At 38.5% G+C, this 25791-nt stretch overlaps 2 protein-coding genes and 2 long non-coding RNA genes across 7 annotated transcripts in view; 2 read left to right on the plus strand and 2 right to left on the minus strand.

The window, feature by feature from the left end:
• Positions 1–8327, plus strand: part of LOC138012543 (uncharacterized) — a 33171-nt gene extending 24844 nt beyond the window's left edge. The window contains exon 3 of the long non-coding RNA XR_011125055.1: positions 7945–8327. This is a non-coding gene — a long non-coding RNA (uncharacterized lncRNA). The remainder of the gene's footprint in view (positions 1–7944) is intronic.
• The window catches only part of LOC138012540 (homeobox even-skipped homolog protein 2-like), a 55430-nt gene that overhangs the window by 17168 nt on the left and 12471 nt on the right, over positions 1–25791 (minus strand). Inside the window, exons 4-6 of one of the 4 annotated variants that reach the window (XM_068859342.1) lie at positions 11136–11220; positions 5932–5993; positions 3049–3179 (exon numbers count right to left, since the gene is read on the minus strand). The gene's annotated coding sequence lies outside the window, so the exon portion shown is untranslated. Of the gene's footprint in view, positions 1–3048; positions 3180–5931; positions 5994–9741; positions 9775–11135; positions 11221–14143; positions 14493–25791 lie in introns of those variants that run through there. The other 3 variants (XM_068859341.1, XM_068859343.1, XM_068859344.1) reach the window with 3 other exon arrangements.
• Positions 13938–20965, plus strand: LOC138012541 (uncharacterized). Its single transcript, XR_011125053.1, has 3 exons — positions 13938–14102; positions 15277–15408; positions 15936–20965. It is a non-coding gene; the product is annotated as an uncharacterized lncRNA (long non-coding RNA).
• LOC137968900 (homeobox protein Hox-B4-like) lies at positions 20967–23490 on the minus strand. The gene is made up of 3 exons (XM_068815369.1): positions 23431–23490; positions 22500–22884; positions 20967–21706 (listed from the first exon to the last, which is right to left on the minus strand). Exons 1-3 carry the CDS (start codon positions 23488–23490, stop codon positions 21378–21380), a joined length of 774 nt encoding a protein of 257 aa, XP_068671470.1. The 3' UTR covers positions 20967–21377.

Consider the following 25791-nt stretch of genomic DNA (forward strand, 5'->3'; position numbering starts at 1 on the left):
GTAACATAAAGTTAAGCACATTTCGTCAAAGAAGAGGATTATAATGAATGAAATATTTTTACGCCATGCATAGTAAATACATAATGAAAGGAAATCTTGTAGGGGAATTTCAGAAAATTGTTTCCACCCATTTTTGCAACAGGAAAAGGGCAGAAAACGTTCCTGTTTACTTCCTAGGAAAAGGAACTCAAAAGTGGCCAATTTAGTTTAATGGCATTAACTTAGGAATGTTGAGTGCAGCATTACTTTTATGCCGAAATAAATAGAGAAAAAAAAACCCTGATACTTTTCCATCTTAATGTGTTTTTGAAAGATACAGGAGACTCAAATGTCTGGTAAAAGTTAACTGAAGTAGCGTATATAATAAAAAGGAATGACTCAAGAAAACAAAATATTGTGTCACACTTTTCCTTCTTTTACCGTAGAAGCGAAACTTGAATCACAAAGCATATACAAAGAATAATTTCAACTCTTCCGTTAAAATGAAATAACAGGAGAAATTTCATGATGTGACACTTTCCCGTTATTTGCGGTAAAATATCAAAGCTTTTTTTCGGAGGTCGTAAACGTCTCTTTAAGGTACTTTAACGGTTCGTTAAGATCGTGACCTTCAAGACTTGACAAGGTAAAGAGAAATGACCCCCCTTGATGTTACATTAATTTACCCTTAAATTATTTGTTGTGTAAAATTACATGTCAGTGGAAGTTACAAATTATCAAAAAAGATTAAGTGTCGCTTATTTTTTCACACTTGCAAACATTGAACATGAGCACAAAATTACTATCTCGCAACAGTCTTATTAGATTTGTTACTACGTGGTTTCAAAAGCATTTAGTTTGATTCTGTTGTTCTTATGATGGCTGGTGATGAAAACGTTTTTAAAAAAATTGTCATTAAAATTTAGTCTTTCAATCTACTTCACACGTTCATTGGTACAGTGCACTATCCTGAAATAACATGACCTTCTCGCAAGTTTTTGGCTCATGGTTAAGCGGATTTCATTTAGAATATAGACTGGTCATGGTTATTTCTATGTACAGTGCCTCTACTATTTTCCTATGAATATGACGCCGCGTTTAGGATTTATGGAAAAACTTTGCTGAAGCTAAGGCTCAAGGTCCTCCTTTATGTGAACTTCGTTTTCCAAAACTATAGTGACTTCTTTATTTTGTACCTGAACTGAAATGCTAGAAACTCACGACCAACAGCTTCATAGAACAAACCCAAGTTACAAAGCTCTGATTTGTTTTGATCGCTCGAGAAGAATTGAAAGAATGCAGCGCCAAGTTACGGGAGGCAGTGAGCTCGGACTACTATATTCGCGGCGTAGTTAGCCTGATGAAATAGGGTTTCTTGGCAGGAACTCACGGGTTCAAATCCCTGCCGCCAGACCAACCGTCGGGTTCGGCTTAACGTAACTGAGAAATGTTAAAAACAGCAACAAAAAAAAGCAAGGTGACACAGGCTAACACCAACTCGGTGTGGCCAACACATCAGGCATACGCACAACCATTTCACCCGGTCAATTAAAAAAAAAGGAAAGAAAAAAAAAGGAAAGGAAAGGTACTTTATTTAAGTGTCTAATCTTCTAGCGCCGTAGAGCACTAATCGGGGACACTGTAACTTGAAATTAACAAGTTAACGCAAATCAAATCAAATTTTCTTTTTTGAGGAGAGGGGAAACCGGAGTACCCAGAGAAAACCTCTCAATAGACAGCTGTTTCGGCCTTGCTGGGCCTCATCAGCATGACGTAGCTAACACTGACACAAGGCGGGTATTATAGGCACCCCTTTAAGCGGCAGCTTCACATGCTAGACATGTGGTAAGCAAAAAGATCCCACACTGTTCAACCCCATTCGTCATTGTGATCGTGGGTTGGGGCGCACCCTTGCAAATGCTATACCATCATCATCATACACAGCACTGAGCAGAGGCTCCCTGCATGGTAATTTAGTAGATCAGTTTCTGCAGTAGGCCACCTCCATCTGCATGTGGTGTCAGTGCAGTCTGTAATATGGGTAAAATTTTGTGAATGCATGTTAAATTTATATTTTTCTCCTGATAATACTGTGCATGATTTACAGTGCAGTAAACGAATGAAAAGTAGTAGGGACACAAAATAATGTTGAGTGAAAAATTTGGCCCCGAGGAAATCTGATAAACCACTTTTAAGGAAGGTACTTTTTCTCTTATGAATGGCATTTGAAAAATCAAGCAATCAAATAGTGAATTTTACATTTTTCAGTTTGAGGAATCTAACATCTGCAGACTCGTGCGTTCATCGCAACTTTCGCATGCAAAGATTTCTTGTTGGAGAATCAACGTAGCTTTCATCGCGGAAACCACGTTTGAATCATAGACTAGTAAGACTACGCGATGTTGGCTTGCAGTTGACAGTTTCTGTTCAACACATTTTAATTTATATCGGTAAGGACGTAGTCAGCAGTGCGTTGATCTTCTAGTCATAGGAACTACCGGTCCAACAAACAGTCTTATCAGGATTTCTGGCTGTCGGGAAACAGACGCAAGTGTATTCGTTTGTGTAGTAGGGGAGGCGTATTGGCGAGAACCCGAGAGCCGTAACCAACAGGGGGTTAAGTTTATTAGTTCTCTGCCCTGTTCGGAAAGGTTTTTTCTTCGGCTATTCCAGTTTTTCCCTATCCTCAAAAACCAAGAACATCTGATTTGCACTCTCCTTAGGTTGTAGAGCACAGCTATGTCACTTAAAGACTCAAATTAAGCAATTTGCTGCTTAAGTTATAGTTTTGAACCGCGCGTTTGCCTACCTTGTGTTGATCAAACCTTCACGTTGAGCTTAAAGTACGTCGTTTCGCAAAGACAACACAACCTGTAACTAGGTACCTTCCTTGATCACCAAAACGGATAAATGTTTGTTTAATTGTTCGCAACTGTGCACAGTGGAGAGACTAAAACCGAATGAACTGTTTCTGTTACACCATATGATTCTTTTTTCGCGTAGAATGACATAACAACGCCCTTTTTCGATTAATTCTGTTTTAAAAAGGAAGCTAAAATAAACCTTTACCAATCTTCCTGAAAGTCTTGGGTGTTCCTCTTGCAATAAAAACGTGACACTTTGTCTAATGGCAGGTGCACATTTGTTTCTATCATAGGCAGTGACTCAAGTGATGTGTGAGTGGAAGTTTCTCTTCCGCACTGTAGAAGGAATGTAGGACAGTTGAGATTAGAAAACAGAGGTTCTTTCAGCCATAACGCCAGCCCAATTTTAACCGATGGGTCGCAGAATAGGATCCAAGGACATTTGATAGAATTAGGACAACGCAGTCGTTTTGAAATGTTGCGCTAAACCTCACGCTCGGAATCTAGGCATCCTTATTGCACCAAGTTTATGTAACTGCTTTTAGAACAATGAATTTATTACGGCAGGTTCCTTAACGTGACATTGCTTCGCCCTACGTTTTCGTTAAACTCTTGCTCGACTCCTCGATCGTAGGAGCTCTCGTTGACAAAACGGAAGATAAAAAAATCAAGAAATCAGTGATACACATATACACTACTGTATGGATGCAACAATAATTACTGAAGCTAGTGCATTATGTTAAAGCAAGAGAAACGCTTCATTTTCTTCAGTCATTGGCATTTTTAAGAACATGATTTATGCAAGCGGTGTTGAGGGTGCTGCGTGTAAAAACTGATTTCCACCCTTGAACGCAAAAACCGCGTTTGGGGTTGTTTTAGAAGGCAATACGAGAGATGTGAAAAGATGAACCATTATTTCGCCACCATTATTTATCATTTTACAGATTTTTATGTTAGAAAATGTAGTACTGTAGGACCAAGACTGAAGAAAACGGATAGTACCGATACTCTTTTGCCAATCTTCGCCCAGTCAGCAACCTTACTTCCGTAACATGCAAAGCTGACCAAAAAGGCAGTATTTAAACAACTTCATAAGCATATGTCTGATAACAATCTTCATCCAGCACTGCAATGAGCGTACCGTAGAGATAACAGAACAGAGACCTCATTACTGTAAGATTTTAATGATATTTTTCTTAATATGGACAACCAGGAATTCACAATTCTAATACTTCTCGACCCCTAAGTGCGGCATTCGACACTATCGAGCATGACATCCTCCTAGCACGTCGGCCTTGGTAGTTTGTTCCCCCCTCCTGTTCTGCTATAGTTTAAAGCTTACCTATCAGGCCGAAGCCAACGTGTCTCGATTAACGATGGAATATCTCGCAAGTTTAACTTGCCGCAAAGTAGTTGGTTAGGTCCTTTGCTTTTTATTATTTATGTTAGTGATCTCTTTAGCATTCTACAAAAGCATTACGTTAGATCTCATGCCTACGTGGATGACACTCAGCTTTATGTTTCTTTCAAAGCAGGATGCATGGACTCGCAAGGTGACGCACTAAACACAATATCAAATTGTATCATCGAGATTCAAAGATGGATGAAAACGTTAGCAAACTACAAATGAACGATGGAAAAACAGTATTTATAGTTATCGGTACACGTCAGCAATTGTCCAAATAATCCATTGAACAGCTTACTGTTGGAAACTCATTAATTAGACTATCCTCATTTGTTAGAAATCTGGGAACTGTGTTTGACACTAATTTATTGTTAAATAAGCAGATTATGGAAACCTGTAAATCGTCATTCTATTATTTGTACAATATTAGGAAAATTAGGAAGTTCTTGTCTCCCAAAACCTGTGCTACGTTAGTCCATGCTTTCGTCACCTCAGTGTCGCAAGGAACGTTTTGGTGAACACCTCCGAAGCATCAACAAAAATGCGCGTGGTTTCCCCGTCGCAGAGCATTTCAGTTCTAACGGACATACTGCTGCGGACGCGCTGGTCCGCGGGATCAAACTCTGCGATGGTAACAAACAGAGGAAGAGGCAGGAGATGCGTCTCATCTTTCGTCTCGGGACATGCCAGCCGCGCGGCCTCAATGCTGATTTTCAGTTCATTTGAAGTTCGCGCGCGCGTGCACAACGCAACTTTCAAATTTTAAATCAAATACTAGGAAGCGTGGCTTAAAACATTAACGAACATTCCACTGATGCAGGGCACAGTCCCGAAACGTCTGGACATTTGTTAAGATTTTGGCACTTTCAGCAACATTCTCAACTTCTATTTTCTTATTGTAGTAACAAGTGCCACGCAGCATACGAAGTTTTTAACTTCTTTCATCTTATTGTAATTGCTTATATTACGGTTTACCTCTTACAGCGGTTTTCAACTGAGTGTCGAAAGCAATTAGCGAACAGGCCATTTCCGAGTTCATGTTTGCCTCCTCTTCGAAGCGAGTCTAAGTGCGAAGTTATTCTTATGGAAATCAGTTTTCATTCATATTTAAAGTAGAACTAATTACCATCACGAAAACTTCGCACTTAGACTCGCTTTGAAGAGGAGACAGGCATGAACTCGGAAATAGCCTATTGCTTTGGTTTTTTTGCATTACTTCACTCAGTGAGTGGTTCAAAGTTCTCGCGCCACTTTTACAACCAATCAGAAGTGAAACCAAAACCAATTGTTGCTCGCCCGTGCACATTTTCCCGCACCTTTTGTCGGCTACGTGTTATTACTCGAGTTTTGATTGGTTTACTGGATTGTCTCCGTCCTTTTTGATTGGCCAAAGTCATTATTTTGGTGTTGACTTTACGACACTCGATTGTCAAAAACTATCAAATACCCAAGCTACAACGTATACAGAACGCCGTCGCACGCTTAGCATCTTATGCCCCGTGGTTCTCACAAATAATTCCTCTAGCTGATTTACATTGGTTACCAGTGAGATACAAAACAATTTTTAAAATACTTGTTTTTACGTTAAAAGCCAATCAAATCTTTCACCTAGTTATTTATGTGAGTTAGTTACTGTTAAGAAACAGTCTAAATATAATCTTAGGTCTAATAATAAGCACGTACTTGCACTATCTCCTCCCAAGCTTCACTCTACGCTCGGTGCGGGGTCATTTACCTATGCTGCCCTTAAAGAGAACATTTTAAGGAAACTATTAAATGACACACTCTTTAGATCGAATGACGCTACAACACTGTATCACGAAACAGCAATGTTATGGTCCCATATAAAACAACGATTTTTTTCAAACAAGATGTGGCCATTATTGCGATGTAGTAACTGAGTTACCCTGGCAACGGGAAAGCCCAGCAAGAACACCCTATATTTTAGATTTAGTTGCTCATATCTCAAAAACGAACTCGGTGACAACCTTTTTTTGGCTGAAAAGTGATTAGATGAAACTTTCGGAAAGGTTTTAAAAAATTCTGTCTAGCGGATTCAGAGCCACCTTAAAAAAAAAACACAGAATTAAGGTGGCTCTGAATCCGCTAAACAGCATTTTTTTAAACTTTGCAGAAAGTTTCACCTTGCCCTTCTGATTACTTTTCAGAAATAAAAAATGAGGGTCACCGAGTTCGTTTTTAAGATATAATCAACTAAAGACGAAATAAAGGGTGTTTTTACAGGGCTTGCCCGTTGCCACGGTGACGTATAAGGTCGCAATAATGACTGTATCTTGTTCAGCAATAATTTGTGTTTTATTTGGTACCACAATATTGCTAATACATGATACAACGTTGTGGTGCCAATCCTTCTAATAAGAGCGTCACTTGGAAGCTTTGAAACTGGTTTAAGCCACCTTAATGCTGATCTCCGTTTTAGAAATGTAATTAAGCGATAGAGGAGATTTTCCGTGTTTCCATAGCCTCATCTAAACACTCGGGGGAGTTGGGAGAATTCAAGACAGATATACGAACCCGAGACGCAGTCGAGGGTTTGCATAACTGTCGAGAATTCTCCCAACTTCCCCGAGTGTTTAGATGAGGCTATGGAAACAAGGAAAAAAGTCCTCTATTGCTTTTATAAAATATTTTTCAAAGATAATTCGACAAATGAAGGAAACTGCTGTTTTTTTTACATCTATTAGATTGAAACAGATTTTGTTGATACACGCTCATATTTCCTACCAGCCAATCGAAACGCACGTCTGACTACATAACCAATCAAAATTCAAGTGATGTCACAGCCGTGTTTCCATACTCTCATCTAAACACAGCTATTGACCAATGAGAGCGCGCGTACTAGAGCGAGTTTCAATTGATTGTCGTAAAACCAAAACCAAAGTAATTACTTTGGCCAATCAAAAAGGACGGGGACAATCCAGTAAACCAATCAAAACTCGAAGTAATTACACGTAGCCGACACAAAGCGCGGGGAAATGTGTACGCGCGAGCCACGATTGGTTTTGGTTTCACTTCTGATTGGTTGGAAATCTTGGCGCGAGAATTTTGAACCAATCACTGAGTGAAGTAATCATAAGCCAAAGTAATTATCTAATTACTTTCGACACTCAATTGAAAACCGCTCTATCGTAATTATTTTATAATTGTTATTAGTATTTATTATTACTATTAATGAGCAACTTCCAATAATCCCCAAGCATTGCCTTTTCGCAACAATTTCGTGTAAATTTTCTTGTAAAATTTTTCTTTTAGTTTGCGTGTAGAGAAGTTAAGAAGTAGATAATAAATAAAGAAATGTAAATGTATAAATAACGTATTCATTTCTGAAAGTTGATTTAGCAGGAGCCTCTGGTGGATTGTTTTTTTTCTTCGTACGTAAACTTGTGTCTTATTTCTGATTTATGTAACCTGATTCTCACTTTTCACTTCTTGATCTCTAAGGCTTGGATTCATTGTTCTTACGTCCAACGTTAACTTGATTTTAAGAACTACTTAAAGAAACAAAAAACAATCAACAAACTGTTACAAAGATGAAAAGAGTTTGACAGTCACTTAGACATCAATTTTCTTTCCCAGATCATTCAGTCTATTGGTTTATTCAATTGCAATGCTATTATCTTTGACCACCTTTCGGTTTTTCTCCTTTTAAACCGAATCGGTTTCGTTTTCTTTCAGGTTCGTGTGAAGTCGTTGGCTCCTTTGGATACGAATCTTGTACAAATCGGATCACCACCACAGCCAGCGATTTTCAAGAACCTTAGTTAAAATGCAAACTATATTTTTTCGGTAACTGAAACCGCGAGAACACTGAATTTAGGAGTTAAGAGAAGAAGCAGCAGGGTTTTCGACAGTTTTGTAAAGTAGCGGACATATTTTTGAAAGCACCGGATGTGACATTTTATGGCGCCGCAAGGCGCGAGCTAGTCCTTTTCCGCGACTCCCTCTTACCCCGCCCTGAAAATGGGCCTGGAACCCAGGCGGGAAAAGAGAGAGTCCTTCGAGAGTCCTGTATTACATGCAGGCGCATGCTCGGAATGAGCCAATCATATTGCATTAGATGCCAGCCTGGATATGTAAATAAAGGGAACTTTGAAACTCCGACAACAAATCGTATATGAAAATTACTGTTCGATTTGCCTTGTCAGGAAATTATACCTCGTCGTGACCAAACGAGGAGAAAAAACCCCGATCGCAGTGATGTTGGAAAATTATTGCCAATAAATGAAACGACTCATTGAGAGAAGATCGCAATAAATCGATGCAAAGGCTGAACTAGTAAATATAGCATAGGATTTCACTAAGCGACAAAACAGCTCGGAGTCAGAATTTCATATTATTTATTTGCAGTGCTTTACCTCTAACAATGAGTTTCAGGAAGAAAGTGCTTTTAATTAGCAACAATAAAAGCAAGGTGACACACGCTTTTAAGTAGCATTTTTCATCCTTATTAATTAATATTAACGAACAAATTTTGACCGGAAAAATAAATTGTGACAACGTCCGAATAATCGATGTCGTTTAACTTTTTATCTACCTTATTACATGAAATTTTCGCGACACGTTAATTTCGCGATTTTGAGCTTCGCATATTTCGCGACACCTTAATTTCGCGATTTTGCGAAAATTTTGCATTTCGACTCACTTTAATTTCGCGTTTTTGAATGAGACACACTCAAGGAGCCAGTAAATGGACAGTTTGAGGATTGTACAAAAGAAGTGCTACCTGGAGTAGAGACGGAAAGCAGTAGCGCTGGAGAGGACCATGCAGAACATTACCACAGAATAGCTCAAAATGATTGTGATAAACGTGTGTAATAAAGTCGCTGTTTTAGTTATTGACATAATGTGAGTCAATTAATTTTCGCGTCATGTTATTTTCGCGACATTTAATTTTCGCGTCACTTAAATTTCGCGATTTTTCTAAATCGCGAAATTCGCGAAATTAACGTGTCGCGAAAATTTCACGTAATAAGGTAACTTTATCAGGAATAACGCTCAGTTTTTCCGATATAAATATCATTGCAGTCTCAACAGGCAGCTCTACATAAAACCTTTGCCATTTGGCCACGCCCACGGCTTGTAAGGAAAGAAAGATTTAATGCGAAGAGTGCTTAGAAAAATTATTCTAATGAAAAATTAATAGTCTGAATAAATTACTCTACTCTAATAGACCTTTTTCGCTTGTACATTTTGTTTTCCCAATACAGGTCATGTGATAATACTCAGGAGATTTGGTCCTTTGTTTTGTTCATTAAAAGGAGTGCATGCAAGCATGAATATGTCTGTATGCACTCTTTTTATTGAACAAAACAAAGGACCAATCCTCCTGAGTATTATCACATGACCTGTATTGGAAAAAAAAATGTACAAGCGAAAAAGGTCTATTACTCAAAAAAAATATATATTCTGTTTGTCACCGGTGTTTGTGTATTATTCCTGATAAAACTGAGAGTATTTACAACATTTTTTTACCTGACTGTTGTACATTGGGTATCCAAACAATTTGTCCCCGATTTTGAAAAAAAATTGGTAGGCCTACACTCCTGAAACAATCACAGTTTCAATAATAACTGTGCAACTTTAATTTATGTTCACTGGATCAGTGCAATTATCACATCACTAGATCGACAGTAGTAATGAACAATAAATAATGAACAAAAAACAAGAGTTCCAGCAGGAGATTTATTAGTCTTCGTTGAGCGATTCACATCCACGACCTACAGTATATATATTTGTAAGTTTCAAGGAGTCTCGGGAGAGCAATTAAATCAAAATTTGATATTTTTCTGCGCCAACATCATGCAGTTGTTCAGTTGGGTTTCAGGCACGAAATTCCATACTTTCGTATGTCATCCATGTGATCTTCCACGATTGGGACTCACGATGAGAAGGACTGATTTACGATTAACATCGGACTTGGATCGAAGAAAATCGCAAACATATTAAAGGAACAACCATGTAGCAAACAGACTTGCCAAATCCTGTTGCAGGTTTAACAACACCATCATCATACCATCATCATAGCTTGCAGTTGTTCCGCCTTAGGCACAAAGGTAAAGTGGCATTTCTTAAACGCGAAATCAATTGCCTCCAGAAACTTGGCGTTATGATTTCCTTTCACATTATCCCCATAAATTCAGTGTAAAGGCACTCAGAATAAACTATGCCCAAGTAAGGAATCTTTTTCCAAATATGGTTTTCCCCCCAGTTTTGGGGGAAGAAATGGCGTCATTCCGAGCAGCAAGAAAAGCAAGGTGACACACGCTAACACCAACCCGGTGTGGCCAACACATCACGCATGCGCAAAAACCATTTCACCCGGTCAATTAGCAGCCATGGACAGCTGTTTCGGCCTTTTAGGCCTCATCAGCATGGCGTAGCTAACATACCAGGCGGGTGAGTTTCGCATTTTAGCACCCCTTTAAGTGGCAGCCTCACATGCCAAACATGTGGTAGGCTGGGTTGGGAACAGCAAAACTGTTCTCCCACGGCAAGCGTGTGGGAAGGTGGATCACACACCGGGTTGTGTTGGCCACACCGGGTTGGTGTTAGCGTGTGTCACCTTGCTTTTATTGCCGTCATTCCGAACATGCGCCTGCAAGTAATACAGGACTCTCTCTTTACCCGCCTGGGTTCCAGGCCCATTTTCAGGGCGGGGTAAGAGGGAGTCCCGGAACAGGACTAGGCGCGAGCTACCGTGAGGGGTATAAGGGCATACTCCCACAGGTAAATTTGAAAATAAAACACTCAGAAAGGCTGTTTCCAGTGTTTCTGCACCCCATGATTCAGATTCCCAGGCTGGAGTTCACTCAAATTCTCTTTAAAAAGTAAGTAAAACAAATATAATAATAAAAAGTAAAACAAACCTCTCAAATATTAGCATCAACGTACCGGACGTGGAATGGGAAACCATCGGACGAAACGTCCGGCCTCCGGCCTCAAACGAAAACCCTGAAACAGTGAAGAAAAACACTCAAGAACTTTCCTTTTTCATGCTGGTCTCGCGGGAAAAATGTAACCCATAAAGGAAAGAGAGCTCATCATCGCGAAAAACTGTTCTTCGAAAATTTTACATAAGTCGCACATTTTAAGCACTGTTTGAGAAAAGGAGTCCCTATGCTCTCTGTTTAATTATCGCTGTTTTCTAGTAGGAAGCTAAATATTTCGAGCAAGAGCCGATACAACGTAGATTTGATTTTATAGGTATACCATATTTCGGATGCCTAAACCAGCCTTCCTCGGGGACAGTGTACAATGTTTTGCAACACAAGGGGGGCAGTGACTGAAGTATTAGGCAATCTGACTAATCCCTTAATCCTTTTATTAAATTAACAGCGGCCAGGAGGCATGAAGTAATAGGTAACATGCAGGAGCAATAATTAAATTATGTTCAATTAAGTATTTTCAGTTTCTTTGCTTCATTCTGAAATTATGTGAACACCTGTTGCGTTGCACGAAAACGCATGTACATGTAACCATTTAAAAACTAACCGGTTTTTTAAAAACAGCCTTTTTTTATTAAACGTTTGTATTCACCTAAACTCAGTTCAACAGATCATTGTGCTAATCCAATTTTTACTTCTACTTTTCACTTTTTACTTTTTACATCAGCTGCGCGTGTGTTTATGAAGCAAATGGAATTTTGGGTAAAATCACGAGGAGACTTATTTTGAAGTAAAAGCAACTGTGGAAGAAAAAAGAAATCTGATTTTTGAATGCTATCTTTTTCAAGGTTTGGAGCAAATTTTAAGGATTGCTTTAGGTCTGGCCTAAATTTCACCAATTTCCACTCACAGTGCTAAAGTTGAAGGGGAGGAAGATTGCCCTGATTTTATGTCGTAAATTCGCACAATTTCAACACATATATAGTATTTTGTAAAGCGTATATTCTTAATTTACTTACGCTCTGTTAACTACTTATTCTTTAATTTGAGTGTTTGCATGTGTCATTGTATTTTATACAACCCCTCAATTAGCTAAGCTATGTGTGAGTTGTGTGTATTGCATATTTTCCACAAAGATTAAAAGAGATACGTGTACTACTAATACAGTCAGGATTTAGCAACCCTAAGCAATACTGCTACAAGCACCTGTAACTTAATTATTTAACAGCAATGTTATGTGACCATATTCCATTCAGCCCCACTTGTTCACAGGCAAGACAACCAGTTATGAATAGAACTAAATTTCTATCGCCGTAACTGAAAATCTTTCCCAGATAACACCCGACTTCTAACGTTTCTTAACACTCATACAAATGCACTAGGTAGGCATATGAAGCCGAGAAAAATTTGAATCAGTTAAAGCTTCTTTAGATATTATTTGCTTATATTTTACATTTCTTTGGGAAATTCAAAACCAAAGTTCATTTTCTGTCACAACACATGGGTAATAAGGGGAATCGTCGTTCATTACTGACACCAATTAAATTAACCTTCTCGCCGGATATTAACTTCAATTTGTTAGAGTTTACATTTACTCTGCAACAAAGAGGGTTTATTTTGTTACGTTGTCGTTCTAAAGATAAATTATAATTGAACTGAAATGAATTGAAACCTGGCGTCGAATACTAAATTATCCTGTGGATAAGGTTATCCTACCTTCGAAGAAATGGTTTTTACTCGGTTAGATATTTTAAAACAACAGTATTGGAGATCTATTTTACACGAGCATATTTGTTATTATGATAGCCTGTTGGCAAGCTATAACTCAACAGTAAGGAGAGGAATGCCTTTATCTTTGCAGTTATCTATCTTTGAATAAAAGACCTTTATTTACCCAACATTCTTGAGGTTTAAATAGTTGTCTTTTTTAATAAGTGTCATCACTTCACGATATCGCGACCCCGTGAAGATTACAGCTTAATCTCATCTCAAGGTGTTTAGTATTCTCGGATTTCCTCCCGAGTCAATTTTCCATCAACAGGTAACTTCATGTAGTATTCCAAAACAACAATTCTCATTCCATTTTTATGCACTGATATAATCTGCTCACATTTTAATTTTCCAAAACATCATCATTAAAATCCTCATGAGTAAAATAAAAGGTTACTGTCTCAAAAGTAATCCTATTTGTTGATTCCTCTAAATGTAATGCATTGCGACTGTGACTTGAGCGATATTATCGTGAGCTTACCATGTGACCTTACAGCACAGTTGTTTAATTTTTTTCTGGTGGAAGCAATATCCTGACAAATTCCTTCCCTGGTTAAAGGTATCTTCTTTGTATTGAACTTTTCCATTCACCGTTTCGTATGTTTAGACTAGACTGCGACAGAAAAGCCTGCAATTCGTACATGGGCAGTGAAACTCAGCGGGAAGTTTGATAATCATATCAGCATTTATTTTAGCCCTATGGAAGATAATTATTTTTCTATTTTCGCATCCTTGGCACATTGTTAACACCAGCTAAAACAACAATCTCACTTTTCATTCCAAGAGCCGGGTACTTGAGTTAAGGCGTACATTCAGTAAAGGTGTATAAAGTAGTGGAGAAATTTCGTGTTTTGGTTGGGAATTGATCGGCTGGATTCTTGCTTGTGTCTAAACTACGTTTGACCTTTATCTCCCTATTATGGTTTCAAGCTCTTATCGGGCGCTTTGTCAGGAAATACTGTCTCGATATTCAATTAGTGTCAACGGCTCTTATCACTTGAATCGGCCTTGCATTGATCATAGGAACTCTTGATCACGGCAAGCAGGATGAGGCCACGATATGGATGCGTTTTTATATGTTTCCAGTCCGTCTCCTCAAAGATATAGGTTGTCTTTAAACAGTTAAACTATAAAAAGTACTTAATGCATCAGAAGCGCCCATCACTGGTCACGATAACGGTACGTACATATGAGTTAGTTTATAATGCTAAAAGAGTTACCTTTTGATACTTGATCAAGTAAACATGTCTTCAAACCGACAACATTTGAAGTTCAAACAGATCGAATATTCTCGACCCTTCACATTAAAATCAGTTAATTCAACCCAGGGGCAACTAAGTTTTTTCAAGGTCGTCGTGAATCATTGATTGTTCCCTGCGAGTTAGTTCAACATCAGGATAACGGACGGATAGACTGCCAGAAACACTTGAGTGAGCACATTCCAGCTTAGTTGCCGATACAGAAGTCTTGAATACTCACATATCTGCATTTCGTATGTACCTTGAGCCGTGTTTGATAGAGGGACAACCTTTTCTAACAAATTTATCGACCGCAAGACTCTTGTGTGCTTCTAAAATAACAAAGGTGAAAATGGGTGTGCCGCCTAAGACATTGCATACCTTGGTTTTCAAAGCTCTCTGGAAACTATTGGCACACCCGCAACACTAAAAATCATTGTTTCTCTTGGCCATATTTAGATCTTGAAGATGATTTTATTCTCAATCACCATATATTGCCAACAAGACTTATGATTTATTTAAGTCGTTGTATGGGCGCAGTTAAAGTGTAAACTCATTTAAGTATAAAATAAACTTTCCATTTACGATAAATTCAACAAGCCAAACGTTCCAAATTTCGAGTATCCAAATGAGATTTTCGAAGGTTGATTTTGGTTCGGCCATAGTTTGTATCCCATTTAGGAAGTGTCCCTCAGTTTCGCCTCTAAGCCAAGAATTCCTCCTAGTAAGTCTCACAGCTGAACTAAAAATACTTTAGAGCAGCTTTGAGAAGCAAGGATGAACTTTTTGCCAAGCATTCTCATGCATTCAAAACTGCATACTCAGGCAGTGACCCGAGCTACCACTAAGAAACAATAAATTTACTCAAAATTATTTTATTGCGGATCTTGTGGGTCTTGAGAGTTTCCACAACACTTTAATCAAATTACAATTTCCTGTCCTTGGTTTGCGAGCATGTCTACTCTTATAAACATGCGTGCTTGCCCCATGCAACAACAGACGATCATACACTCGTTGGTCAGATGTTCACAATCATGATAGTTATCAGATCTATCAACGAAAACAGCTCCAAACAATGTCTTGTGCATAACTCAAACCATACGTCTATCTTTCAGGTTTAATCCACCTTTTGTAAGGCCGGCTGGAAATCATGAATGCGACGATTTAAAGACGGTTCACTTTGATTTGTGCGGACCTATGTGTTTACACTGATTACCCTCGATTTTCACTGATACTATTAACAAGAGGTGAGCTAACCCTAATTATAAAACTTACCTGAAACAGAACCGTTTCTCTAACTATATATATGTATATACCGAAAGGTCATAATATTTCGAAAGGGAATATCAGTTTTCTTAAGACTCCTTCTGTGATTCTCAAGTATTGGCCCTGACTTTTGAAGACTAGAAAAAAGGGCTGCTCAGTTGAGTTGATCAATTAACTGCAACGACCTTTCGCATAATAGTAAGTCGTTAAGGTATCTCGTATTCAATCATAAGAAATCGTGGGCAGGCCACCCGTAATGTATCGTTCATACTGGATTTTTTTTTATCTCTACCTGAAATGACGACGGTCGTCAGTTGTGGATTTCCTTTGGCAAGTTCTACTGTTAATCAATAACCGAACAATCTAAATCTAAGCTTTCCTTTTAAAACGCTTTGCATCATGCGAAATGATTTGTTTTAGATAAACAATTCAGAATTAATAAAAAGTTACTCATAATCACTCTGTTTTTTGCACTGAGCGATCGAACTTTCTCCCTCTTTCGTTGCAGGTGTGTTTTTAACTTCATTCTTTGCGGAACCGGAAAATTCAACATACGTTCAAAGAACTGTCTGGATCCGTCACTGCACGAAAGTTTCAATGCCGGATTCTTCATTATTTTGAGTGTCTGTGAAGTGACTGACGATTTTTGAGTGCATGAATGAATTCAACTAAGACGCAGGAACTACATTCAGGGTGTTAAAGTAAGACTGGCATTAGTCAACTGAACTAAAAAAATATGGATAGTAAAGTCAGGTCAGCAGAATCCAGTCCACCATCAAAACTACTCCAAAAAGTAAACCCAGAACACATCTGATTTATTAGTTTGTTACGCATCACCTACGCCTTCATCGCAAATTAAGTTTTCTACTTAATCAATTTAATCCATTCTGGAAGATATACATATTTTTTGCTCTTGACCAAACTGGATCGTATTCCTGAAAAAAAAAAAAAAAACACTATACTTTGTGATTCAGTTTTTAGTTACCACATACAAGTTTAATCAGGTCTATTTGATTGAATGGCGTAATTCTTCTTGCAAACCCAGTTTACCATTTAAGCTGTCAGATTGTCAGAAGCATTCACAAAATGTGCAATTTCCGCCGACCATGTCCGAACCTTAAATGATTAAAGGCATTTTAAGAGAGTTCCGAAAGTGTGTCGAGGTTAATAAAAAAACAAAGGAGTCGAAATTCTTTACAAATCAAGTCAGCATCCCATCTTCTTTTCCGTTTAATCTTTGTGCATACTACTGTTGATACTATTACGTCATATTATATTTCCTGGTGTATTGGTTCATGGAAGTGTGTCTTCAAAATCGGCCATGTTTTTCTTTGGTCCTCAGCTTGGCAAAGTCTTTTGAAAAACTGCTCATTTCATTTTATAATATCCGCTTTGTGGTCCTTAGTGACAGTGAATTGTTTTGAAATCTTAGATTTTTGACGCACCACACAAGGCTTACCGAATTTCAGCGCAAATGTCTCCGTGGTTACCAGAATAGTTACGCGTTATCTCCTTATTTGGGTCGAAAGGGGTCGTGTGTATGTCACCACGTGACCTACATTGACACCTCAATGAAGGAGTGTAATTAATTAGGTATTTATTAGATTAATCTGAAGAACTCGAGACAACAAGGAGCCAAAATATTTCCGTCATGTGTATACAGAGGTTACGGTATTTTCCGGCTTTTCGTTGGTCAGCAAAAAGTAGACTTAAAAGATAACTCAAGAGAAAACCTTTTTTTCTTTGAAGTCTTTAGCTATTTGTTCTTGGTAAGTCTCTTTGATTGCATTTTAAGAGTGGCATCAGTAGTACAGCAGGAAATGTAGTTTCTTTGCTCTCATCAAGACGTGGCTTTCCATCAGTTTGTGTCCTTGCCGCAATGAGTTAGATTTTTCTATCGATTGATTGCGTTCTCAAAATATCAAAATAATGCACAGGAAATAAGAGATAAGCGTGGAAAATCCTGTTTGAAGCATCATTAGTACTCCACTTATCAGTGCGGTCTGTCGGAAGGAGAAACCAACATACCAACACTCTGTATCAACCAAATGTTTGGAAATAAAAAAATGTTTGTAAGTTTAGAAGCAAGCTGCTCTTTTCGAGCGTAAAACAGCATATTATCACAGGTAGCCACATTTGCAAAAAAAAAATTCGAGCATTGGATTTAGAAAGATCTTAGTCCGTGTTTAACAAAACCAACTGAACAACCTACAAATGCAATTGGCGCCTGCTGGTAAAATTTACACATTTTATGGAGGCGACAAATGTGACTTCGTCTGACATAGAAGAAAAATAGGTGTCAGCCCATGCACGGTTGGTAAGGTTTTACTCATCAACACTTTGTTACTGATGGGGTGAAATGGCGCCCAGCAACAACAGTATCCTCAGAGGCTTACAAATAGTATGTTAAGATATCGTCTATGAACTTCGAGCGATGTGCCAATTCTGTTCCATACACCAAATCTTACGCGACCAAATTTTCAGCTGTCACGAAATTTGTTGAACTAAATTAAAATACAAACCGCGTGTTCTTCTTCTAATGTACTCGTTATGTAAGTGTTCTCGCTGCCGTGATCTTAAAGTTCAACGGAAAGCTAACAGGTCAGCTTCATTCACCGAATTATTACTGTTCACCAAAGCAATTACAACATACTTATTCTACTTCCATCAGATGGGCAAAAAAGGGCTTTTTAAAAACCGTCAGAGACTTTGCGTTCATCTCCTAACAGGAAAGCTCTCGCCTGTCAAAGGGGTCGCCAAATTTAAGCCGCGATAAATACAATTCCATTAGTTTTTTGATTAACTGTCGCTAGAGTGATTTATGAATTCCTCGGTTTTCTTTTATGATGAGGTTCGTTTAACTACTGTCTGGCTTATCTCGTCGAACAGAATGCTATGGTGCGCTTCTTGATCAAGTCCTCTACATTGTTTACGTCTAGAAATACACATCTTTGTAACCACAAAAATGGCACCTATGCTTTAGTAAACTTTGTTTGAGTTTCTGTTCAATTGCCGAGGGAAACCTTGAGAGCAGAGCAAATCGTTATTTTGACTTGAAAACATGGTCGGGAACCACGTGCAGGTGTATGTTCAAATTATGAAAAGTCAAGTTCATGATACTGAGTAAATTTTGATTCATTGTGTCACCAATTCAGCCCCAACTAGTTTTTTTTCCGGATTTAACCTAGGTTTGAATTTGTGGAGGCAGGTTTTTAAGGGTTAAAGGTTTTTAGTGTTTTCCTGCTTTTCTGAGCAAAGTTTGTAAGTGCAGTGCATCCCTGTTTTGCTCGGTATACGACATAGTAGCTTTAGGACTGTTAAGTAAAAGGCAGATACAGTGAGTCTAATTCAGAGTCGATGGTCTCCTTCGCATCCCAAGTCATGGACTGAATTCGTAATCAACCCATCGTCCAACACAGTCATGCAGACTTCATGTGACTGAGTGGATAAATAAAACCATCCTCCTATGTTCTGTAAAACTGAAGCACGCTCCAGAAACTTTAAGCATTCGATAACTGATCTATAAGTATAATTGCGGTTAGCAATTCAGTCTCGGAGCTACAATTGTAGAACGGTTGCTTAACACTGAGGAGCTACGACATCAAACCTTCGACTTCAAAAAAGAATTGGAACGCTGATCTCTCGGAAAGACAAATACGTGAACTTACTTGATCTGCTTTTTTAAAACTGCATTTCAGATGTTTAGCTTTTGCATTTTTCTCTACAATGGAATCTTATTAGAAGAAACGATAATTTCGTGGCGAATCCTACTGAACAGATTTACTCTCACAACAATATTCACTATCATTTGCTTCCACCCTTTGACCTCGGAATCGAATATTCCTTTCAGCTTAAACACGTTTAATACTCTACTTCAAGTTCCTTCTTACACAAAGAAAAACAATGATTTGGTCATAAACAAAAGTGTGAGAACATTTTTCCTTGAGGATAATATTGCTTGACAAAGTAAGCAAAACCGTGGGATATTTAGGTCCGACGTTGTTTTGAAACTAGAGAATCGACACTTTCAGATCTTTTGGGAAAATATGTTTCGGACAACCCGACAGCTTATTCACCAAGATCAAATCCTTGAATTTGTCGTCAACTATTTCAAGTTGCTTAACAGTAGTTAGAAGTACGTAAAGTATCATAATATTATCACAAAGGTTAGCATTGCGCAGTAAAAAACGAAGTTTGATGAAACCTTGACAGCAACAATGATTTACGACCTGTTTACAAAAAAATAGAATCATCCTGAGCATTTAAGAAATACGGTCATTACAGAATTTGCGGCAAATCAAGTATTTTAGCTAGATTGGGCCCCTCTAAACAAACATCCATGTATCTTTAACTGAGACTTAACTGTGCAAATAGCTCCATTACATGCGAGGGGACGTTTAGTAGTTTCATATTTTTGTGGTAACTGGTTATGTAAGAAATTACAAATACTGTCTTAGTAACTTGGTTTTCCTTCTTGAAGTTTACAAGCTGGTAATTAAAGACCCTTTAATGTTTCTTATTATTTTCTGAACATCGGCGAAAAGGAGCACGCCTTAGAACGTGTTTACTTCAAGAATCCAATGACTCTTTCTTTTTTGGAACTAGACAAGATGGCTGCCTTTTGATTTGAGTGATTTATTAGCAGTGTCACGTTCCAGACAAGCGTCTTTTTTTACCTTAAAAGTATCCAGTCCAACAAATAAAGAATTTCATTTGGATGATTTATTGTAAAATCTATGAGGAAATAGCGTTTCAGGGATTGGCGGATATGGCCGCAAAAGCAAGTGTCATCGACAAAGCAAAATTAGACCCGCCATCGAATCGCCGTTTCAGAGTTTGCTCCTTGCGTCTTCCCTGGTAGAAATTTCTGTAACATTTAAAGAGGTCATAATTTACTGAATAAAATCTTACTTACAACTAATCGTCTTTGGAGGAAAGGAGGATGCATGAAGTGGCATTTTACGGCGGGAGTGATTTTGGCGTTCGTTCTCACTGAAGATTACGGACATCGAATAATTCTTTTCCGCACTTAATTTAATTTTAGTTTTAGCTGGAGATAGAGACCTACGTGCTAATCAAGTGAAGATTTAAGACACGTATGCAATAAAAAAAGGATATCAGACACTGCTTCTTGCATACAGATTGTTACAAATAGAAGCATAAATACCTTCGCTTGATTACGCTTTGGGTATAGATGAAATAGAATAGGTAAAGCAAAAATTTAATGTTTCTTTATTTATGAACGAAGTAGTATGTTTCCCATTCCAACGTAACAAGAATACAGTTCAAATCACAACTGTATTCGCCCATCACAACTGATGACGATCGTTGAATGATCGAAACATATCTTGTTTTACATTGAAAGTGGTCATTCATTTCTTAAAGCTTAAGAAGACTTGTAAGGGGAGGGAGTGGTGTATTGAAACGCCACCAACAAGATACTCGAGTAAAGGTGTAATCTTCTTCCTAAACTATAACCATAAAGGAGACCTATGGGGTGATTTGCTATAATTACAATAAAACTTCAATTTGACATGACTCTTGTGCAAGGGTTTATTAACACGAGACGATGGAATATAGGTACATATAAGAACAAAAACTATGTTCAATAAATAACGTTCTAATTTGGAACTCTAGCTGGGCACAAGAGCAGATCGTAACAAATTTCACACCTTCAACGAAGAAAAGGAAATTTGGTGTCGATTGGCTTTTTTAGAAGGATTAACAGCGGATTAGAATCGCGAGAAAGAGCGGAAAGGCAGTTATCTGCTCTAACAAGAGTTCCTTCGATTAAATAACGCTTTCACTGTGTACATCACTGTACATGACAATTTACTGACATACCGCAATGTCCTTGGAAAGTTTGGTCAAACCCTTAGCATTTAGACCGCGAGTCCTTGAGGCTGTTTAAATAATTCCGCAACGAGCACTGCAAGTAAAGGTTTTTCGTTTAGCGCGAAGGTTGTTGCGGAACTGGTGGAGAATGGCAGAGCGGAGAAGAGCAACCCACGTGGTGTGGGTCATGATCGTGCGATTCTTGCACGTCACCAAACTGTTCCTTGCCTTCTCCCAATGAATCGTTCATTTTTTCGTCTTTCTTCCATTTCATGCGGCGGTTTTGAAACCAAATCTTAACTTGTCGTTCCGAAAGACCAAGTGTCTTGGCGATCTCATTTCTTCTCGAACTGCATAGGTACTTGTTAAAGTGAAACTCTTTCTCCAGCTCTAAAAGCTGTTTGTTCGTGTAACTTGTTCTATGGCGTTTCCCTTGCCTCTGCCCTGTTTGTATGTAAAAGAAAATTGAATGTCATACTAGAGGACAACGCTTCCATTTCTTTCTATGAGCGTCTGTGCTTAGGAAAACGTGTTAGAACTACATTTGGATAAGAACAATGGTAGCAGCGAGACGAACTGATTTGAGAAATAGCAATTACATACAGTAGTTAGCTCTTACTTTGTGACTTGTTATCCACGCCGCTACTTGACAGAAATGGGCAAAAGTTCAACTTGGATCTTAGTTTTCGTGGTTAGGGGATTACACTTCACTTGCTTCAAATCTCATGATGGACTTTGGGTAACAAGGTTCGTCTCTTATTGATACACTTTTCCCAAAGCATTAAAATCTTTCTCATCATTGGGAAACGTTTCATTGAGCAACTTATGTTAGTGAGATGCTTTCAAAATCTCTAAACCGCACCAAACTTCCTATAGTACAAAAAACATGATCTTTTGTTGACCGAGTATCGCTTCACTTGCCAAACTATGCGTTATTTAAGAGTCCTATTCCATTAATCATTGCAGAAGACAAGCCACTCGTTTAACCCTCCGCCCTTTTGACAGACAAAGATACAAAGGGATAACAGGCAAACCAAACCAAATTAAAAATATTCTCGAAAATGTCACTCATGTTTGCAACCTAAACCACTGAGAGTTTGAGGAGGAACTAAGTGAAAAGGGGGATTAGCTTCCAGATGACTTTCAACGAGCAAAGGTTTGAGATGCCGTAGCACGCTAAGTAGTTACGGAAAATTGCTGTCCCACCATGAGGAGGGTTATCAAAAAGGTGACATACCAAATCCAAACGCTGCTTTTCCGCCTTTCTTTGATTTCATCCATGGATAGATGGGCTGGAGAAGATAATCTGGAATCGGCGTTGTGTGATGAGTCGTAGCAGCCGGTCTTGAATCTGTATTGTTAAGAGTTTGTCGCGCTTGCGGAGCACTGAGATTTTGGTGTGTCAGTCTTCGGGTTGAAACGTCGAAAAAGGGAAAATAATTCCCTGTCAAACTGATTTGACGCTCACATGTCGAGGACAGCTGCGAAGTGTATTGCTGTGCATAAATCTCTGCAGAGTTCGAATAAAAAGCTGGATGAGCCATGTTTGTCGAATATGATTTATTTGGCCCTGACATCTTAACCCTTACATGAATTATGACAAATCGACTGCCGTAGGGAGACTAACAGAATTTCACGTGACCACTTTCGACCAATCATGGTAAAGATGCGGCTCTGAGTTCATGACCTTAGCTTTTTTACGTTGTGCTTTTGTTGAGTACCTCAAGTGAGATTCAAAATGAAACATGCTGATCTAGTTATAAATATAAATTATTCAACGATAATCGGCCTTAAAGGCAACATAGCGTTGCGTGCACTGAATGCCGGTACGCACCAGTTGCGTTGTACGGGATATCCCGTGTTCGTTTTTCGGGCCCCGTTTCATGATGGTATTTCAGTTAAACGTTTTGTGATATGATTCTCAGACGAAACCTCAAGAAGCGCGAACAAATATTCTGATAACTTGCAATGAATCTCCCGCGCGATTGAGCTAGAAATCTACGTCAGCCTTTCTTAAAAGACTCGCCCAGGCGGAAAAGAACGCCCTAGGGCAGCGTGCCGCTAAGTGCTCTTCAATTTCAGCACATAGCAGAAACGGGATCTTTTATCGCACCAAGAAGAGTGGTGCCCCTTTGGCGCCTGTAACGCTCAGCTTATGTGGCACTAACCATTGACCCATGATTAATAGCCTGCCAAGTGTTCTCGGCTTTCTGGGCGGAAGCAAGCATTTTGCGTGCTCAAGACTCTAACCATGAACAAAATTTAAAATTAGGCTAAAAATTAAAGACAACCGTCTACAGACGGAATGAGTGAGATTAGACATAGACACTGCATGTCAGTGATAGTCTTGTCCAATGAAGGATTTTTTGATTGTTGAACTTCCATCATGGATTGGACAATTTCTAGATGCTCACAAGCCACTCCTCGCGATAGAAAACGAGGGACGTCGGGACCTCGAGGTATTTACAAATCGGAGAAGCGTGGAAGAAGAAGAAGACGTTTATTCATTGCTGTAAATCTCAACGAATAACAACTTTCAGATCAGGTAGTAGCAAGTAAAATTAAGCATTTGTAAGAATTATAGACACTCCCTTTACGCCTTATTTGCCCACATAAATAATATTTATTTGACTCTTTTAACGGTCTTTGATTTATCGTAACTTGTTTCTTAATGTGAGAGAGATTCGGCTTGCTGTTTACTCGTAAATAGATGGACAATCATTAAGGCACTTTTATTCACACCTTCCAAGATCTCCATTGTATTCGTTTTGATGTAAGTGAAAAAAAAAACAAAAACAAAAACAATCAAGTGATTTAATTCGAGAAACGAAAAAGTTTATAATGTTTTCGAATTATATACATCAATAAAACGCGTGCTTTGAAGTATATATTTTAAAGTATATATTCCCATACTGAACTTTTGTATCACTGACACTGTTTGTGTTAACTTACCTGTCAGACGATTGGTCTCGACATTGATTAATAGCCCACTAACAAGAAACCGAACCGAGTGTTTATTTATTAAATTAGCAAATTGTTAAAGCGATTGTCTCCTCTCGCAAATGTCATTGATTTGTACGTCATATAAGACACTTCGTTCTTTTTCAACAAGTTTCCGTAGCACGAAATACCAATTTTTGTCTGCATCATCCATAGCATTTTTCAGTTTTCCAGTTTTTGAGATTTTATGTGGACATCTTTTTGTTTTCAATTTTTTCATGCGAACCATCTCTGGCCTGCAGGACATCTGGCAAATATTATATTAGACCTGGCAATATTCACTTACTATCAGAGTTTGGTCTGTTACACTAAAACTTTATGCTTTTGGCTCAAATAGATTACATTTACTTACTTTCAATTAGTGTCGGCACCAACACGGAAACACATGGAATTTGCCCACTTTACATTAGCATGTATTTCATCGTCAGCCGAATTAATGGAACGAGAAAAACGCAAATTACAAAAGTTGACGAAAACTTTATTACCGAGTAATTTCAACAATTGCATAAGGCTTTACATGTTTAGTGTGTAATTTTTCCGACAATGGAAATCTTTATTGTAATTTTCTCTTTCGGGGAGGTTTCAGTACCCAACTCACGCAAGCGAGTAATTACCCAGTCAGAAGGGAAAATGAATCTCTTGAAAACATGCTTACTATTTCGCCAGCTGAGTTACGGTAGTTGATTCCACAGTTAGTAGAAATGTTTGAGTTATAGTGAGTGGACTCCACTTTAAACTCACAGAATTCGATGAAAATTTGAACACTTTTCTACTTATTGCGTGCGTCAATTGTCCATTTATCGTTGTTTTCTGATAAACCGCACACGTCTTTCAATACATCTCTGCACGGATTTCCTGAAAGATTCCGGTTCTACTTGCGTTATACTTTACATCCACAAGAGACCGATTTTCAGGACTTAATTGCAAGTTTACCAGAGTCGAGCAAATGTCTCAAGAGGAATTTGGAGTCAATTTCATTGGGAGGAGCAGTTTTCCAAAGAAGCCGTGATTTGCGGCCACATGTGTTTCCGGCCACAAAACGAAATAACACTTGCTCTCCAAACTTGCCGCTAAAAAAAGAGGTTGACTTAGAAAAAATAACTCTTCGTTAAGTTTGCTTTCATTCTTTTCTTTTCTCGGAGCGCAAGGTATGTGTCTCGGACACTGTAATTGCACTATACGACTCGCTGTGTTGACTAAGCACTCATTTAAAGCGAGGGAAGGAGGCGGTAAATAAAACAAAGAACGACCTATGAAAAGTCTAACTTCGAGGAGCATTGTGGGAATCGCCCTATGCCTTGTCGGGACATAAGCGAAGTTTGCCGTGGATCCGCCGCATAGAAAAAAGTGACCGAAGATAAAAATAGACTGGAGGTGATCTTGGTCGAACTCTGGAATTAAACATGTCCCCTTAATTTTCGTTATGAAGAAAATAGAACATGTGGTCATAATTATCCTTGCTCCAACAAGTTATATTAGATAGTTTTTGCAGCGAGTGACTTGCTTTTTAGACGATTTCCGCGGTTTCA

Source organism: Montipora foliosa, chromosome 8 (genome assembly GCF_036669935.1).
Source record: "Montipora foliosa isolate CH-2021 chromosome 8, ASM3666993v2, whole genome shotgun sequence".
In the NCBI taxonomy this organism is placed as follows: domain Eukaryota; kingdom Metazoa; phylum Cnidaria; class Anthozoa; order Scleractinia; family Acroporidae; genus Montipora; species Montipora foliosa.